Source organism: Rhinopithecus roxellana, chromosome 15, assembly GCF_007565055.1.
Source record: "Rhinopithecus roxellana isolate Shanxi Qingling chromosome 15, ASM756505v1, whole genome shotgun sequence".
Taxonomy (NCBI): domain Eukaryota; kingdom Metazoa; phylum Chordata; class Mammalia; order Primates; family Cercopithecidae; genus Rhinopithecus; species Rhinopithecus roxellana.
The window spans coordinates 87,921,914-87,940,686 of NC_044563.1; the positions used below are offsets into that span (position 1 = coordinate 87,921,914).

General features: G+C 39.2%; 1 protein-coding gene across 9 annotated transcripts in view; it reads right to left on the bottom strand.

Moving 5' to 3' along the window:
• RIC3 (RIC3 acetylcholine receptor chaperone) overlaps positions 1–18,735 on the bottom strand; it is a 69,506-nt gene extending 50,771 nt beyond the window's left edge. For 6 of the 9 annotated variants that reach the window (XR_004053592.1, XR_004053591.1, XR_747762.2 and 3 more), the window contains exon 1: positions 18,513–18,735. Coding sequence is in view for 3 of the 9 variants with exons in the window: in XM_030917920.1 (XP_030773780.1) it covers positions 18,513–18,636 (124 nt within the window). In the remaining 6 variants the exon portion in view is untranslated. Of the gene's footprint in view, positions 1–1,826; positions 1,876–18,512 lie in introns of all 9 variants that reach the window. The other 3 variants (XR_004053593.1, XR_747763.2, XR_004053594.1) reach the window with 2 other exon arrangements.
• Positions 18,736–18,773: the final 38 nt, after the last annotated feature.

Below are 18,773 nucleotides of genomic sequence, written 5' to 3' on the forward strand. Positions count from 1 at the left end.
AAATATTTGCTAATTATGCATCTGAAAAGGGTTAGTATCAAAATACATAAAGAATTCTTACCATGCAACATTAAAAAGACAAATAACCCAAGTAAAAATGAGCAATTGTGGCCAGGTGCGGGGGCTCATGCTTGTAATCCCAGCACTTTGGGAGGCTGAGGTGGGCAGATCATTTGAGGTAAGGAGTTCAAGACCAGCCTGGCCAACGTGGTGAAACCTCGTCTCTACTAAAAATACAAAAAAATTAGCTGGGTGTGGTGGTGCATGCCTGTAATTCCAGCTACTTGGGAGGCTGAGGCAGGAGAATCGCTTGAACCCAGGAGACGGAGGATGCAATGAGCAGAGATCACGCCATTGCACTCCAGCCTGGGTGACAGAAGTGAGACTAGGTCTCAAAAATTTCTCCAAAGAAGACAAACAAATGTCCAATAAGCACAGAAAAGGATGCTTAACACCATTCGCCACCAAGGAAATGCAAATTAAACTCACGAGGAGATACCACTTCACACTAACTAGGATGGCTATAATGAAAAAGATAATAGCAAGTGTTTGAGGTATGTAAAGAAAAAGGAACTCTCATACGCTGCTAGTGGCAACGTAAAACAGTGCAGCTGCTTTGGAAAACAGTCTGGCGGTTTCTCAAAAGGTTAAACACAGAGGAACCATATGACCCAGAAATTCCACTCTTAGGTATACACCCAGGAATATATACTCACACAAAAACTTGTATACAAATGTTCACAGCGGCATTATTCATAGTATCTAAATGTCCATCAACTGATGAATGGATAAATAAAATGTAGTATATCCACACAACACAGTATTATCCAGCCATAAAAAGGAATAAAGTACTGATCCATACTACAACATGGGTGAACTCTGAAAATATTGTAAGTGAATACAGCCAGCCATGGAAAACCACATATTACACAGTTCCATTAAAATGAAATATCCAGAATAGGCAAGTCTATAGAGACAGAAAGTAGACTAGTGATTACCTAGAGCTGGGATTTGGAGGGGTGCAGAGGAGGGAAAAAGTGACTGCCTAATGTGTATGAAGTTTTTGGTGGGGAGGTGTGTAATTTAAAAAGTTCTAAAATTGACTGTAGTGATAGTTGCACAACTCTATGAATACACTAAAAACTACAGTGACTGTACATTTTAAATAGGTGAATTGCATGGTATGTAAATTCTTTCTCAACAAAACTTTTTTTTTAAAGCCAGCTAGTCTAACCACCTGTGTTTAATACACTCATATGCTTCAAATTGTGGTCCTGATTCTGCTGTATACCACAGGATAGAAAACAATGCTTTCCCCAGGAAGTCCATGCTACCTGTACACAGCTCTGACTGATAGGACTGTCTTTATATAGAGTTGATGAATGAGTAACAGGAGTAAGAAAGAAAACAAAAAATAGGGTTTCAAAAAGCAACAATGAATGAATCATGATGAGGTCAGAAGAAACCTATGTTAGAACTGATTAAAGAAGTTATTGATAAGGAAACTTGTATAAGAATTAAGAAGGTTACTGATAATATCAAAGAGGTGTTGAAAAAGTAAAAAATACTATTTTCAAAGACAGAAGAGAGATTTAGAGAGCAATGGAACATATAGACTAGATAGCAAAAAATATGTTTTATATCCTAGAAGAAATCTGAGTACTTTATATTTGGTATTATTGTTCACATATTTACTGCTGAGCACTAAACAATGTGACAGACAATGTGTCAGGCTCTGAGATTAGAATGACAAATAGAACAGGATCTCTGTCTTTAAAAAGAGCTTACAGACAAGGAGCATAATTACAATGACATAGTAACTCTACCTTAACCGTCAAATCCAATGGCTTTTTCTCAGTTCTCACTCTTAATTTTCTGCAATACAAAAAAGTGATTATCACACAGTGGTCATTCAATAAATACTGGATTAATCTGAATAAATTCTTGACAATTTTTCCTGCCTTAATCTCTATGGCACATTACTCTTCTCTTTTTCCACTTGTCCTTCAACCTATTCCTTCTCAATCTCTTTCACTGGTTCTTCTTTAATCCCCTTCCCCAATACTTTGTCTCAGCCTGTTCTTTCTTTATACTTTCCTTTGGCAAACTCATTTATTCAAGGAATACACTGGAATTTCCAAATGTGTACTTCTAGTTCTAACTTTTCCCCCAAGCTCTTGTCTCTTATCTCTAAATTCAATTAGTATATGTCTTCTTGTATGTCTACCATCTCAAGCCTAAAAACGAACTCATCTTCACCTCCTAAAACCTGCTCTCCTCTTGCATTTCCTTTCTTTATAGATTCATTCTCTCCAACCTTTAGGCTTGAGACCTACAACATCTGCTACCTGTGACACTTAAGATGGTAGGCAACAATGACAACACTGCATTTGGCAAAGATTTCTCTTCTTGTAAAGTTAACAGGCCTCAACAGGTAGCAACCTCACCTCTTGGATCTTGGTACCACCATGTTTCTTAAAACTGAATAGCCCAGAATCTATAAAAAGTTAATGATTATAAAACATTTGGAAATTTCTAGTGGGAATTTTTTTTTACAAAAGAAAAATTTAAAACTATGAAATATGCCAGGTATATAAAAGTATAGATAATTTATGAACACTTGTATATCCACCGCCCAAATATAACTGAAGTCCCTTGTGTACTTTTCCCCCACACCCTCTCTGAGATAAACACCATTCTGATTTTGGTGCTTATTATTAGAATGCGTGCTTTTAGATTTTACTGCATAACTATGCATCTATAAACAATATATAAGCTTCTATAAACAACATATAATATTGCCTTGAATGTTTTAAAGCTTCATATTGTGGATAGGCAGTGGTGACGGTTGCACAACAATGTGAATGTACTTAACGCTACTGAACTGTTTACCTCAAAATGCTTACCACAATTTAAAAAATTCCTTTATATTATGGGATTATATTGGACACAGACTTCTCCAACTTTCCTCTTCTGTCTTTTTTTCCAGAGGGGGAATCAACACTTTGGCCAATAAATGTATCCATGTTGATATGTATAGCTCTAGCTGATTCATTTAAACTGCAATATAGCATCACACTGTATGATCATATTATAATTTATTTACCCCTTTTTCTGCTGATAAACATTTAGATTATTTTCAATTTTTCTCTATTACAAATGTTCTAGTTCATAGTTACATTACAAATAAGATGTGTTTTTTTAAGTTTGCTTTATTAAAAACAGCTAAAGAAATCAGAATAAAGATATCAGAACATAAAACTGTAGGTTTTCTAATCTAGAAAACAAAACAGCTGTGTGACTATCTCTACAGGTACTTCAATATTCCGTAAAAGGGAACGTGACTAAATCCTAATTGTTTATTGAAAGCTTTGCCCATATTTAGGTTTCCTTAATTATTAAAATTTAATCCCAGCATTTAGTGAGGCTGAGATGGGAAGATTGCTTAAGCCCAGGAGTTCAAGACCAGTCTGGGCAAGATGGCAAGACCTCCTCTCTACAAAAACTTTTATAAATCAGCCGGGTATGGTGGCATGCGCCTGTAGTCCCAGCTATTCAGGAGGCTGAGGCAAAAGGACTGCTCAAGCCCAGGAGCTTGAGGCTGTGGTGTGATCAGCCTGGGCAACAGAAGGAGACCCCATCTCAAAAAAAAAAAAAAAAAAATTCACTTAGGTTATCATTTAAGCTTAACTAAAAACTTAACGTTAATGGATTCTGGCCAGGTGAGGTGGCTCACATCTGTAATCCCAGCACTTTGGGAGACCAAGGCGGGCAGATCACCTGAGGTCAGGGGTTTGAAACTGGCTTGGCCAACACAGTGAAACCCCGTCTTCACTAAAAATAGAAAAATTAGCTGGGCATGGTGGCACATGCCTATAATCCCAGCTACTCAGGAGGCTAAGGCAGAAGAATCGCTTGGACCCAGGAGGCGGAGGTTGCAGTGAGCCAAAATCACGCCACTGCACTCCAGCCTGGGTGACAGTGAGAATCTGTCTCGAAAAAAATAATTAAAAAAAAAATTAATGGATTTTACAAAGTGAAGCTCTACCTTCCTTTGTTAATAACCATACCTATTGCTAAAAACAAAAACAAAAACAAAAATTTCAGCACTGTTAACAAAAGAGTTTTCTGAAAGCAACATTAACTCATCTGCAGCATTTCATTCTTGGGGCAAATAAATCTATAAAGAACTGGACATGTTTCTATTTTAATAAAAAAATAGAAACAGCGGTTCAAAAAAGGTCTTAAGGGGGCCAGTTCCTTAAGACAGCCAAGCTCTTCCTTAAACATTGATGAAGTTGTAGAGGCCATATTTGATTCAGTATTACTTAAAGTAGAAGCCAAGACAACAGCTGTTTCTTCCTCACCTGTCTCCTCCAAGGGCCCTATCTTCTTACATTTCCCTTCTACCTGATTCTGCTTTGTTCTCTACTGCTTTCACATTTTCTGCTAATTTAATCAGATTTTTTTCATCTTTTATTAACCTCTCCACTCTCAATCCATCCTATATATTACTAAAAGAGATCATTATATATCTAAGTTGCTTAGCACAGGGCCCTATCCATATACTCAATACACATCAATTACCACTGTTTTGTTACCAGAATAATCTTCCTAAAGCACAATTCTAACTGGTCTTGCCATTTCTCTCATCAAAAGCTTCTAATGATTTCCACTGATGACAAGAGGCTGTATTACAGCAGAATGGAAGTAGCACATTGAAGTAGAATGAGTGCCACCTTTTCAGTCAGTTACTGGTTAAGATTATGGCTGTGCCTCCAACTATTTCAGTGGAGGTTAAATTAATCTTTCTAGAGCTCATTTTAATCATCTATAAAATGGGTATGATATCTACTTTCCAGGGTTTACAAGAATTACAGATTAAATAATATCATATATACAAAGCACCTAGCACATATAGTAGGTATATAACAAATTCTGATTTTCTCTCCCCACAAACTGAATTCCTAAACAACTGAATTCCATAATCTAACCCAAAAGTACCTCTTCACACTACCTTCCCATTACATACCACTCATTTAGTCAAAACTAGGGTTCTCACCATGCTTTGAACCTGACTTTTATCTTCTTGCTTCTGAGCCTATGCTTACCCTCCAGTGGCTTTGCTTTCCTCTCCAACTCCACATATCTAAATCCGGCCAATCCTCCAAGGCCCAGGCCAGATACTGCCCCCACACCCCCAAAGCATTTTCTCATGCTACTCCCCATGCCTGTGAAACACACTGCTTGAGCCTCTTTAACTGCACTTACCACACTTGGCCGTATTCAAGAGTTTTATTAATGTGTCTTATAGCCTGTACTTAAAAATGAATTGGGAAACAAAAACAGGTAACATTTTCCACTAAGCACCATCTCCATCCAATTTTATTTGGTGTATATCATATCTGAGAAGAAGAAAAGCAGCCTCTAACATGCAAAAGTTGGCCTGCTATTATCAGCTAGGCATTGATACTGCCATAAGCTGGCTTGGTACTCACAGATAAGTTGTGGTGTTCTCCTGTTACACATAAGCAATTTCAGAACACCAACATTAGACAAGGCCATTCTGTGATCATGATGGATCAAGAAAAAAACAAGACCACTCTGTAATCTGTCTGAACACAGAGAAAACATGAATACTGTCCAAGCCACAAAACACCTAATATCCCCTAGTGCTGGTAATGTGAATGAGGGGGCTTCTTTATAAATTACAGCTTTAGTCTTTCTCTAGTTGGCCCTCCCTTTAGATAAACTGTTAAGATACCAGTCATAGAATTTGCCTTACTTCCCGAAAGCATCTAACTCAGAGTAAAGTACCACATCCTTAAACCATCCTCCAGATCACCTAACACAAACCCACATCCTATAATGACTTTTTCTAACAGTGCCTTACTGAGATGCCCCATAATTCCCCATGGTGTGCATTCTCCCTTGCTGCAATGTGTAATACACTCAACTTGTTCAACTACAGGTGTGTTCCTGGTGGCCTCCGGCTGGAAGACAAACTAAGAACTTCTTGAATAAAGGCCTAGTGTTGTATTTGTTTGGGTCCCCCATAGGGCAGGCTCTGGGTCTTGCATACTACAATCTTTGCTGACCTGATCTAGATGAATTATACTGCGAGTGTTAGCCTTTATTAGAATCTCAAGATCCTGCCCAGTCACTTGTAGGGCTAAAAATAGTTTTTTACTTCATTATCCTGCCAGTTTTCAATTTTATAGTTTCTAGAATAGAAACTGGCAATTAGGATGACTGATCAAGCAAGGTATTCCATACCCACTTACCTGTAAGTTTCTAAACTTGAAAAATGCCTAACTTACAAGCATTCATGGGCTCTCAAATTGTCCATTGTTTTCTGTTCATTTTCATAATATATGAACAGGAAAATGACCCTCTGAAATCAAAATGATTTCCTAATCTCTGTCCTTCAAATATTCCTTCAGAGTAGATTTCTGATGCTTCATTAGGGAAAATAAATGGTAAACAACCAAAATAATATCTTTGTCTTCAGGCACTTACATACCAACACATAAGAAGCTAGTTTAATATAACAAAGAATTATATATGTATGTCATACATGTATATGTGTATATGTATGTATACGTGGATATGTATATGTGACAAAGGGTCTGTGCTATTCCACAGGAACAGAGCCACTGCAGGGGGGCTACTAAGGAACCCTATTTATAAGCATTCAGGCAGGGTCAGCAGGAAAGATGCCCAGATACATTGCTACTGTGGGAACACCAAAGGTTCCCAGCCAAGTAGAAGTAGTAGATAGGACTCTCTTGAAGCCACCTCCAACACAGAGTGGCACACTGTCATCTTGGAGTATTTCAACTACCCTGGTACCTATTCAAACTCTCATTCAGTTGACAATGGAACAACTGACAAGTTCTAGACCAAGTGTGCTGACATTTTTATGTTCCACAGGTACATCGGGAGAGCAGGCGAACTGCTACTCTGACCAAGGAAGAAACTGGTTGACGAAATGAAAGGAGAACCTCAGGAGAATGAGATCTTAGTGTTTCTGACAACAAAGTAGGAATCGTGTAGCACAAACTTTAGGAAGCCAGAGTTAAGAAGTTGCGAGTTTTTTTTTTTTTTTTTTTTGAGACGGAGTCTCTGTCACCCAGGCTGCAGGACAGTAGCACAATCTCGGGTCACTGTTCCACCTCCCAGGTTCAAGTGATTCTCCTGCCTCAGCCTCTCAAGTAGCTGGGACCACAGACATGCACCACATTGCCCAGCTAATTTTTGTATTTTTAGTAGAGACAGGGTTTCACCATGTTGGCCAGGCTGGTCTTGAACTCCTGATCTCAGGCGATCTGTCTGCCTCAGCCTCCCAAAGTGCTAGGATTACAGGTGTGAGCCACCGTTCCTGGCCCAGAGTTAAGAAGTTTTGAAAACAGACATAACGCCACGGCATGAGATGCTCTCTGAGAGGGAAGCCCTTAAAATACCTTTCTATATGGGCACTTCAAAAATTCTCAAGCAGGTAGGAACAGCAGAGGAAAAAAACAAAAAAGATGTGCAGGTAGCTCTTCTAAAAGGACAGAAAAGATGGACAGACACATAAGCAACCAGCATGAAAGAGTGGCAAGACTTGGAAGAACGACACGAGGAGGCCAAGGCCCAAAATAAATACAGATTTACAAAAAGGCTAGCAAAAGCAAAAGGGGTGTTTTTAGTGATGTTTAGAGAAAAAAGGCAATTTGCCTTAGGATAAAATGGTAAGAAAACAGAACTTGTCAACCTCCATTTTGCTTCTATATCAAACGGGATAAATTTCTGGTTCAGTGGAGAATTAACAATTCTAAGGACAAAAGTAAAGTCCCAGAGGAGGATAAATTCAAGTATATTCACTAAATAATTTCTATCAAGAGAACTGGGAAAACTTCCAAATAAGGTCACTGAACTAAAGAAAAATTTAAGAAATTATGTTGATAAAAAGTGAAGTCTTGAAAGAACGGAGATAGAGAACTACTGTTCCAGTCTGTGGAAAGCAGAAAGTGGATGACAGACTCTACAAACTACAGAGAAGTGAACAGGTTGCAACTCTTGGGCTAGATTTTAAAAAGGATTCTTACATTTTTTTGAATGGATGTAGAAGGGAAAAGAAAGTACTTTTTTTCTGATTATAAAAGAAATGCATACCTATAAAAAATTGAGAAAGTACAGAAAAATTTAAAGAATTCCTCATAATTACGTGATCTAGAAATATCCACTGTTAAAATGTTGACGTCTTTCTAGTGAGTTTATATCTTTACTTTTCACTGATATCATACAATGTTCCCATGTCATTTAAAACTCTTCATGAATATAAATTACTGAATTCATAATAGTCTATCATATGGTTGCATGATCATTTATGTAACCATAATGAATGCAATAATAATAAGGTAATGGCTTACAAATGCTAATAGAGGAAGTCATGATCCCTAGGAACCAGCTCTAATTAATTAACTCATTCTTTCACTCATTCAATAAATATTTATTGTCTACTTATGTGCAGGCCTCATCTAAAGCTGGACACACAGCCATGAACAAAACAAATATAAATCCTTAGCCTCACGGAGCCTCCATTTTTTTTTTTTTTTTTTTTTTTTTTTTTTAAGATGGAGTCTCACTCTGTCGCCCAGGCTGGAGTGCGTGGCACAATCTCAGCTCACTGCAACCTCCACCTCCTGGGTTCAAGCAATTCTCTGCCTCAGCCTCTCAAATAGCTGGGATTACAGGCACCTGCCAACAAGCCCAGCAAATTTTTGTATTTTTAGTAGACACAGGGTTTCACCATGTTGGCCCGGCTGGTCTTGAACTCCTGACCTCGTGATCCACCCGCCTCGGCCTCCCAAAGTGCTGGGATTACAGGCATGAGCCACCACGCTCGGCCACAGGGCCTCCTTTCTAAGCAGGAAAAGAGACAATAAACAAGATAATGATAAATACTAAGGACAAAAAATAAGGCAGGGAGACGGGGTAGGACAGTGTTGGAAGTTAAGATTTTAGCTGGAATGGCCAGAGAAGGCATCAGGAAATGCAAGTTGAGAGAAAACACGAAGATCAAGGAAAAGGCACATGGATATCCAAAAGAAGAGCATTTCAAACAACGGAAGCAGCAAATGCAAAGGCAATGAATTGGGAGTATGCTTGGTATATTCAGGGAACAGTGAGGAAGCAGCCAGTGTGGCCACAACAAAGTAAGAAACATACAAAAGTAGAAGCAAATGGGGAAGATAATTATATAGGACCTTTTGGGTCATGTATAGACTATCTTTTCATCTGAGCCAGGAAGTTGCTGGAGAATTTTGAGGAGGGGAGAGATGTGAGTTGACTTAAGCTTCAACATAATACTATGGCAGCTATATTGAGAATAGACTGAAGTGGGGAAGGAAGAAGCAGACAAACCAGGGTGACAGAGTAAGATGGAATAGTGCAACCAAATAACCAACTGGTTGAATGACCCTGAACAAAACGTTTCCGTGAATAGACTGATTGGACTCTAAAAGCAGTTTTAAATGACTAATACATTTAAAACAATAATTTGACCTATCAAGAAAACATGCTGAGGCCGGGCATGGTGGCTCATGCCTGTAATTCCAGCACTTTGGGAGGCCAAGGCAGGAGGATCATCTGAGGTCAGGGGTTCAAGATTAGCCTGGCCAACATGGTGAAACCCTGTCTCTACTGAAAATACAAAAAAATGAGCCAGGCATGGTGGTGGGTACCTGTAATACCAGCTATTCAGGAGGCTGAGGCAGGAGAATTGCTTGAACTTGGGAGGCAGAGGTTTCAGTGAGCTCAGATCCTGCCACCACCCTCCAGCCTGAGCATCAGAGCGAGACTCCGTCTCAAAAAACAAACAAAAAGAGAAAACATGCTGATCATAGTCAAAGGTAAAATTGTTAAAAAAAAAAAAAAAAGAAAGAAAAAAAGAAAAATTATAACATGGTAGGAAAAATTTGAACATCAACTAGATATTTAATGACATTAAGGAAGTATTGATTTTTTAGATGTGACAATGGTATTGTGGCTATATTTTAATAAGAATCCATTTTTAGAGATGCATACTGAAGCATTTAAGGATGAAAAATGATCCAGTGTCTAGGATTTCCTTCAAAATAATCCAGTGAATGGGGGAAAAGAGGGTGGGGATACCCATGACACAAGACTGGCCATGTATTGATGGCTGCTGAAGCAGGGTGATACGGATTCATTTTACTACTAACTTTTGCTTATGTTAGAAAATGCCTTTAACAAAAAGATTTTTAAAAATCATGAATGGCACACAGCTAAGAAATGGTAAACAAATACACTGAATAAAACAATGAATGCTCTGAAAAAATTTCAAGAGCTAGAATTCTTGGCCAAATTTAAACAGATAAAATGCAACAGGGAAAACTACAAAGTCCTACATTTCATTCTGAAACATCAAATGAACAGTAGAAAATGAACAAAACCTAGATGAGCAGCTCCTACTAAAAGGAAAAAAAAAAGGCACAGAATTATAACATATAGCAAAGTCAGCAAGTAAAATGCTACAAACTAAAGCAATCCCCAGAAAGCATTAAGTATAGAAAAAGAAAAGTGCAGGGAAACAACACATTGGTCTTTCATGAACTGTCTTAGATATGCTGTTATTTGCAGTTCTAAGAGCCTCTTCTAAGAGGGCTATGTTCAAATACTTGTAACTAGGTCATACCAGGAATGGAAGAGGGAGCTAGGGATGTTAACACAGGAAAGAAGACTGAAGAAAGGGACATAATACTACTTTTTCAATTCCTGAATTAATCATCTTACACCTGTAAACCAAAAAGTATCTGGGACAGGCCTCAATCAATTTAGAAGTTTATTTTGCCAACGTTAAGGACACACCCAGGAGAAAGGTCTGTGCCTTTCTCCAAAGATGATTTTAAGGGCTTCAATATTTCAAGGGGAAAAGTATGCTGGAGGGGAAAGAAGGGTATGGTAATCCATATGTTGCAAGAGAAAACGAGTAGGTAGGGGAATAGTGAATTATGTATTCATCTGGTGCTCAGTAAATCGGCACTTTACATAAGATAAGGTGAACATAGGGTAGCTACCTGTGGAGATACTTAATTTTTTATCTGTAGCTACCTGCTTAGGAACAAAAGGAAAGGCAGTTTCTTGCATGACTCAGCTTTCAGCTTAATTTTTTCCTTTTGGCATAGTGAACTGGGGTCCCAAGTTTTTATTTTCCTTTCACACACCTTTAATCTACTTTTCCTCCATTCCTATTTTGGCAAAGGAAATCACCATCTACACCTTCACCTACACCTGAGAATGATCTAGATGTCTCCCTCTCCCTCACTTTCCAATTCTATTTTAAAATATCTCTTAAAATTGTTCTCTTTCCTCCAGTCTATCCATTGATAACCTCTCTTGCTCCAATATCCATATTTTCCTTTGGAAACTCCTCTCAACTCCAGAGTGGATTCATCACTATATTCTGTCTACCCACGGCACCACAAGTTAACTTAATTCAAGCTGTTAACGTGAGTGGATATGTTTGCTGGAACTTCTGGGAAAGAATCTGGGGAGTAGGGCTGGAAGGTGAGAGTGAAGGAGGACTTAAAAGAAAAGAAGCCTGGAGCTGTGCCCAGCAAAGTGCAGTAATCCCAGCATGTTAGGAGGCTGAGGTGGGACAATGACTTGAGGCCAGGAGTTCCAGGCCAGCTCTATACACACACATATATAAATTAGACACTCTCACTTTCTCTGGGCAATTGCATGTGAGGCGGTAATGTCTGAAACTTTTTCAACCATTGTTACTACCCTGAGAGAGCAGCCAGGGTACAGAACCAACTTGAGAATGAACCCAGAGTGAAAAGGACACAGAAAATAAGAGCTGGAGCCCCAATGTGACAACTGTGAGTCTCTTGATCAAACCATACTGCAAGACAGTTCTAACACAGGGTCTTTTCATTTACACAAGTCAATAAATTCCCTGTCTTAAGACAAGTCAAGCTGACTTTTCTGTCACTTGTCACAAGCATCCTAACTGATGAGCCCAATGACAATGACTTGCTGATGCTCATGATGTCTCAACTGGATGACTACAACAATCTTCTCCCTGAAGAAATCCTCACAACGCAGTGTCTACACTGCTGCTAGGGTGTCCTTTCTAAAACCAGGTTAAATGTTTCTCTTTTCCTTACACACTCAATGATGCCTCATCTGCCTTTAAAATAAAACCCAAACTCCTTAAGTATGACAGGAAAAAACCTTCACAATTTGGCCCATGGCAACTTCTCTGGTGTCTTCTTTCACAACTCTAAGGATACTTCAAGGCTCTATGTTTCTTTTCTTTTCTCTTCTCTTCTCTTTTCTTTTCTTTTTCTTTTTTTGAGACAGAGTCTTGCTCTGTCACCCAGGCTGGAATGCAGTGGCGGGATCTCAGCTCACTGCAACCTCCATCTCCCAGGTTCAAGTGATTCTCCTGCTTCAGCCTCCCAAGTAGCTGGAATTACAGGCATGCACCACTACACCGGGCTAATTTTTATATTTTTAGTAGAGACAGGGTTTCTACATGTTGGCCAGGCTGGTCTCGAACTCCTGGCCTCAAGCAATCTGCCCGCCTTGGGCTCCCCAAGTGCTGGAATTATAGACATGAGTCACTGCACCTGGCCCTAAGCCTCTGTGTTTCTTTGCTCTGTGTTTCTTCTGCTTAGAATGTCCTTCTTTTTCATCTGGATTATTTAAAAACAAAACAAAACAGAACACTTTAAGAGTTGCCTCCTCAATTTAGCCAAGGAAGGTAAAGCTGGGTTAACATCTAAATTTCAATTAATGTAATATGCCACATCAATAAAGGACAAAACCCACATAATCATCTCAACAGACATAGAGAAAAGTATTTGATAAAATTCAATACCCCTTCATAACGAAAAACACTCAACAAACTATGAATACAAGGGAACTTCCTCAACCTGACAAAAGGCATCTATGAAATGCCCCCAGATAACATTACATATGCCAGTATGAAAGCTTTCTTCTTAAGATCAAGGACAAGAAAGGATGTTTGTTCTTACCACTTCTATTCAACATTGTACTAAAGGTTCCAGCTAGGGCAGTTAGGCAAAGAAAAGTAAAAATAAAAATAAAAGGCATTCAGTTTAAAAAAAAAAGTAAAACTATATGCAGGTAACAAGTTCAGCAAGGTGACAAGACACAGTATCAATATACAAAAACTAATTGTCTATACACTAAGGAACAATCTGAAAACAAAATTTATAACAACATCAAAAAGAATAAAATACTTATGAATATATTTAACAAAATAAGACTTTCACACTAAAAACTACAACCTCCTTTAAAATAAATTAAAGACCTAGATAAATAAAAAAGAAATCCTGTGTTCACAGACTGAAAGATTTAATACTGGTAAGATGGCAGTACTCTCCAAATTGCTTCAGTTCACTATATCAAAATCCCAGCTGGCATTTTTTTTTTTTTTTTTTTGGCAGAAACTAAAGTGATGATCCAAAATTCATATGGAAATGCTGGGTCACAGGACCCAAAATGCAAAACAATCTTGGAAAAGAAGAACAAAGTTGGAGGACACATTTCATGATTTCATAACTTAGAAAAATACAATAATTAAGACAGCATGATACTGGCATAAGGATAAGTGTATAGATTAATGTAGTACAATTGAGAGTCCAGAAATAAACTCTTACATTTAGAGTCAACTGATTTGACATGGGTGCCAGAACAATTCAATGAGAAAAGAATAGTCTTTTCAACAAATGGTGCTGGGGCAACTATATATCCACATGAAGTTGGACTCCTACCTTACCCATATACACAAATTAATTCAAAGGGATCAAAGACTTAACTGCAGGAGCAAAAATTATAAAACTTGAAAACATAGGCATAAATCTTCATGACCTTGGGTTTGGCAGTTTGTCTCAGATATGACACCAAAAGCAGAAGAAACAAAAGAAAAAAGTAGATAAACTGGACTTCATCAAAATGTAAAACTTTTCTTATTCAAAGGGCACCATCAAGAAAGTGAAGGCAACCACTGAATGGAAGAAAATATTTGCAAATCATATATCTGATAACAGACTTGTACCTAGAATATACAAAGAACTCTTACAACTCAACAATAAAAAGACAAGAGGCCAAGTGTGGTGGCTCACACCTGTAATCCCAGTGCTTCAGGAGGCCAAAGTGGGAGGATCACTTGAGACCAGAAGTTCAAGACCAGCCTGGGAAATATAGTGAGAGCCTCATCTCTGCCAAAATATTTTAAAAATTAGCCAGGTATGGTGGCACACACCTGTAGTCCTAGTTACCTGGGAGGGTGAGGTGAGAAAATCACTTGAGCCCAGGAGTTTGGGGCTGCAGTGAGTAATGATGGCACCACTGTACTCCAGCCTGTGCACCAGGATGAGACCCTGTCTCTCTCTCAAAAAAAAAAAAAAAAAAAAAGGCCAGTAATCCAACTTTTAAAGAGGGTTAAAAGGACCTGAATAGACATTTCTCCAAAACAAGATATACAAATAGACAAAGAGTGAATAAACACACAAAAAATGCTCAATGTCATTAGTCATCAGGGAAGTGCAAATAAAATCACACAATGAGATACCATTTCATTCCCATTAGGATGGCTATAATCAAGAAGACGGATAACAAACAAGTATTGACAAGAAACCAGAAGCCCTCTTACACTGCTGTTGGTCATGTAAAATGGTACAGCTGCTTTGGAAAATGGTCTGGCAGTTCCTCAAAAGGTTAAACATGTAATAACTATATGACCTAGAAATTCCACGCTTAGTTCCAGCCACGCTGGAATGCTCACATTTTCCAAATGTACACACCCAAGAGAAATGAAAACATTAAGTCCACACAAAAATTTGTATACAGACATCAGTAGCAACATTATTCACAATAGCTAAAAGGCAAAAATTCAATGTCCATCAATTGATTAATGAATAAATGAAATGTGGTATATCCACACAATGAAATATTATTCAGCCATAGAAAGAAGTACTGCTACATGCTACAACATGGATGAACCTTGAAAACATTATGCTAGTTAAGAGACATCAGTCACAAAAGATCAGATATTGTATGATTCCATTTACATGAAATGTTCAGAACAAGCAAATCTATAGAGACATAAAGTAGATCAGTGGTTGCCTAGGGCTGGAGGTGGGGTGGGGGATTTGTGGAGTAATAGCTAAAAAGTATGGGGTTTCTTTGGGGACTGAAGAAATATTCTAAAATTGATTGTGGTGATGGTTGCACAACTCTGAATATACTGAAACCCAATAAATTGTAAACTTTAAGTGGGTGAATTGTATGATATGTAAATTAGATCTCAAGAAAGCTGTTATCAAAAACAAAACAAAACAAAAAAAGACTTCCCTCCTCTATGTTCTATGAAACCCGTCTTTTTTTTTTTTTCTTTTTTGGCAGGGTCTCACTCTGTTGCCCAGGATGCAATGCAGTTACACAATCACACCTCACTGTAGCCTTGACCTCCAGACCTCAAAGGATCCTCCCACCTCAGGCTACAGAGTAGCCTGGGCTACAGGTACACACCACCATGCCTAGCTAATTGAAAAAAAAAAACAAAAAACTTTTTTTTGTAGAGATGGAGGGTCTTATTATATTGCCCAAGGCTCCCAGGCTCAAGCAATCCTCCTGCCTCAGCCTCTCAAAGTGCTGGGATTACAGGCATGAGCTGTCGCACCTGGTGTATGAAACCCTTCTTAAGTCCCAATAACACTGACCATTGCATACGTGTCTCCACTGTTCCCTGTGCAGACTTCAGTAACTGTGACCAACACTCTTGCATTTATCTGCTGACATGTCTGTTTTGCATTTATCTGTTGACATGTCTGCTTTCTTTTACTAAACTGTGGCCTCCTCAAAGCATGGAGTGCACTCAGTTTTTCTTGGAATACATAGTGTCTGTATACTGTGTGCATAGTATGTGATATGGTACATCATAAATATTTGTTAAAAGACGATCTTAAAGGCTTTCATGTGGAAAGGGAACTGTGCTTGTTTCACGCACATCAATGGGCAAAAATGGAAGACATAATGACACGTATTTTCAAGAATTTTCAAATACTCAGGGTTATTCCTTTCTTCAAAGCAGGGATTTCTGGGTTCTGCGAATTCTCTGAATTGATACTGAAATTCTGAGTAAATTTATAGAGTACGTACATTTTTCTAGAGAGAAAATACAGTTTTAATTTTTAGGCTGAGTGCAGTGGCTCACGCCTGTAATCCCAACACTTTGGAAGGCCGAGGCAGAAGGATCACTTGAGCCCATGAGTTCGACACCAGCCTAGGCAAAACAATGAGACCCCCATCTCCATACAAAAACAAACACAAACAAAAAAAAATTTTTAAATTAGCCAGGCATAGTGGCATGTGCCTGTAGTCTCAGTTACTTGGGAAGCTGAGGTGGGAGGATCAGTTGAGCCCTGGAAGGAGAGGCTGGTGTGAGCTGTGATCATGACTCTGCATTCTAGCCTGGGTGACAGAGTGAGACCCAGGGAAAGGGAAAAGAAAGGGAAAGGGGGCCAGGAAGAGAGGAAGGGAGGGAGGGAGGAAGGAAGGGAGAAAGGAGAGAGAAAGAAAGAAAATACATAGCTTTTATAAGATTGTCAAAGGGGTATGTAACCCCAAAATGGTTAAGATTCATTGCTGCAAGTTTCAGTTACTGGAATGTATCATTCCAGGTAAGTTTTTTCCTAGGTTATACTACTTCAGTAGCTTCTCTTTCTCAAAAACAGAATTTACAATATTAGTAGCTTAATAATCTTAAGGTATTTATTGACTGCCCATTATATGCCAGGTACTGAAAAAATAGTGATAAACAAGATAAAGTCCCTACCCTTGCAAACTTACATTCTAGAAGGTGGAGACAAAAAAACAAGTAAACACTTAAGAATATTTTATATCATATAGTGATGCCTATCAGGAAGAATATAAAACACGATAAAATAGGGAATGATGAAAGGAAAGAGTTAGTGTCATCAGGGGAAATCTCTCTAAGGAGGTTTCATTTGAGCAGAAATTTGAATGATGAGAAGGGCACTGAGGGAAGAGCACAGCACTTCAGGAATAAAGAAAACTGAAAGTACAAAGATCCTAAGATGAGAACACTGAATACCAACACTTGAGTTCTCAAGGGAACAACCCCATGTCTAATCTCCACTCTATATTTTCTACAACGTTTAGAAGAGTGTCTCCCACTCACAATCAATAGTACTTGTTCAAGATAATTCACCATAATAGAAAGACAAGAAAAAAAAAACCAAAAAACTGTTTTCGAAGAATCTTCACTGTTCAGGATCATCATGAATTTACTCTTCTTCAAGGTAGACAATATCATTAGACAAAGTAGGTAAAAATCTTTGGGATTACTGCAGTGAGACAGAAAGAAAAAAAAGAACAAATATGCAAATATGTTTTAGAAGTCTCTTCCAGGTGGATAGTCTTACAAGCACAGATTATCAGGCAAATTCTGTAAACAGAATTATGTGTTCAATCTGCCCTCCACCCCTGAAGCTTGGTGCTTTGCATTTACAGCGTGTATGATGCTCAAGAGAATGGAACTACAGCCAATGTGCATTAAGCAGAGAGAAGTGGATTACAGTTCAAAAGGAGCTGTCCAGCAATCAACAGTTTAAACATTACTGGAAGTGTTCAGACACCGTAAAATCATGTCTCAAAGATGTTACAAGGATAATTTACAGGAGAAAGTTACCAGTAGAACTTCATGACCTGTAGAGAATTGTTCTGGTTCCTTCTCCCAGCCTTCAGCACCATGCCTTTACACTCATTCTGTAAAAGGCCCCAGTGCAGCTAAGAGGATGAATTTTTAAACGCCACATATATCATGCCAACAACGAAGAATTAACAGATAAATACTGCTTCAATAAGGGGAACGTAATAATTCGTTCATAACCACACCTCAGCAACTGAAACTGGGGTTATTAAAATCTTCAGGATATATTTTTAAAGGCACAAGAAGACCCTGAAGCAGTGAGAGCCCAGCACCAAGTTGAAAAAAACAACGAATTAAGGTTTGCTGTACCAATTGCATTTGCCTTAATTTCGTACGAAGCGGCGAGTCAGAACACGGAAAACCTAAAGAGGGAAACACAACTGGGAACCCATGGCTCAAAGCACATGAACAAATGGTGACAAGATGAGTTAAGTCAGTGGGGTAAGAGAGAAGTGGCTGCGTGTAAACGGGAGTATGCAAGGCCACCTAGAGGATGCCCAGGCATGTACGCATACATTCCTGGCCCTTCCAGCAGCAGAACCATCTGGGTCGCCACCTGCTGAGAACAATGGAACCGTGGGGACTGGCCCTTCAACGCCGTCTCGTCCGCCCTCTCCTGTCAGTTTGGTGGATATTTCGGTGAAGGCTGCAGACTCTCAGAGTCACCCCTCCCTCCAGCAGCGTTCTCCGTACTCTTCGGGGCCAGGAAGCTCAGAGAGAGCTGGCCTGTTCTTACCTTCAGGTGTCGGCGGCGGCTCCTGCCGCTTCCCGCGGGACAGGAAGGCCTTGGGCAGCAGCAGCGACAGAGCCAGGACAAGCCCAGAAGCCAGAGCAACTCTCTGCACTGTGGAGTAAGCCATGACGGCTCACGGCGGTCGTAGGTCCAAATGCCAACCGAAACCGGAACCGGAATCGCAGCGCAGGCTGCGGCTCCCGATCAAACCGCGGAAGGCGCGGACGGCGTCGCGCAAGGGACATGGTGTGCGAGGCGCCTGCA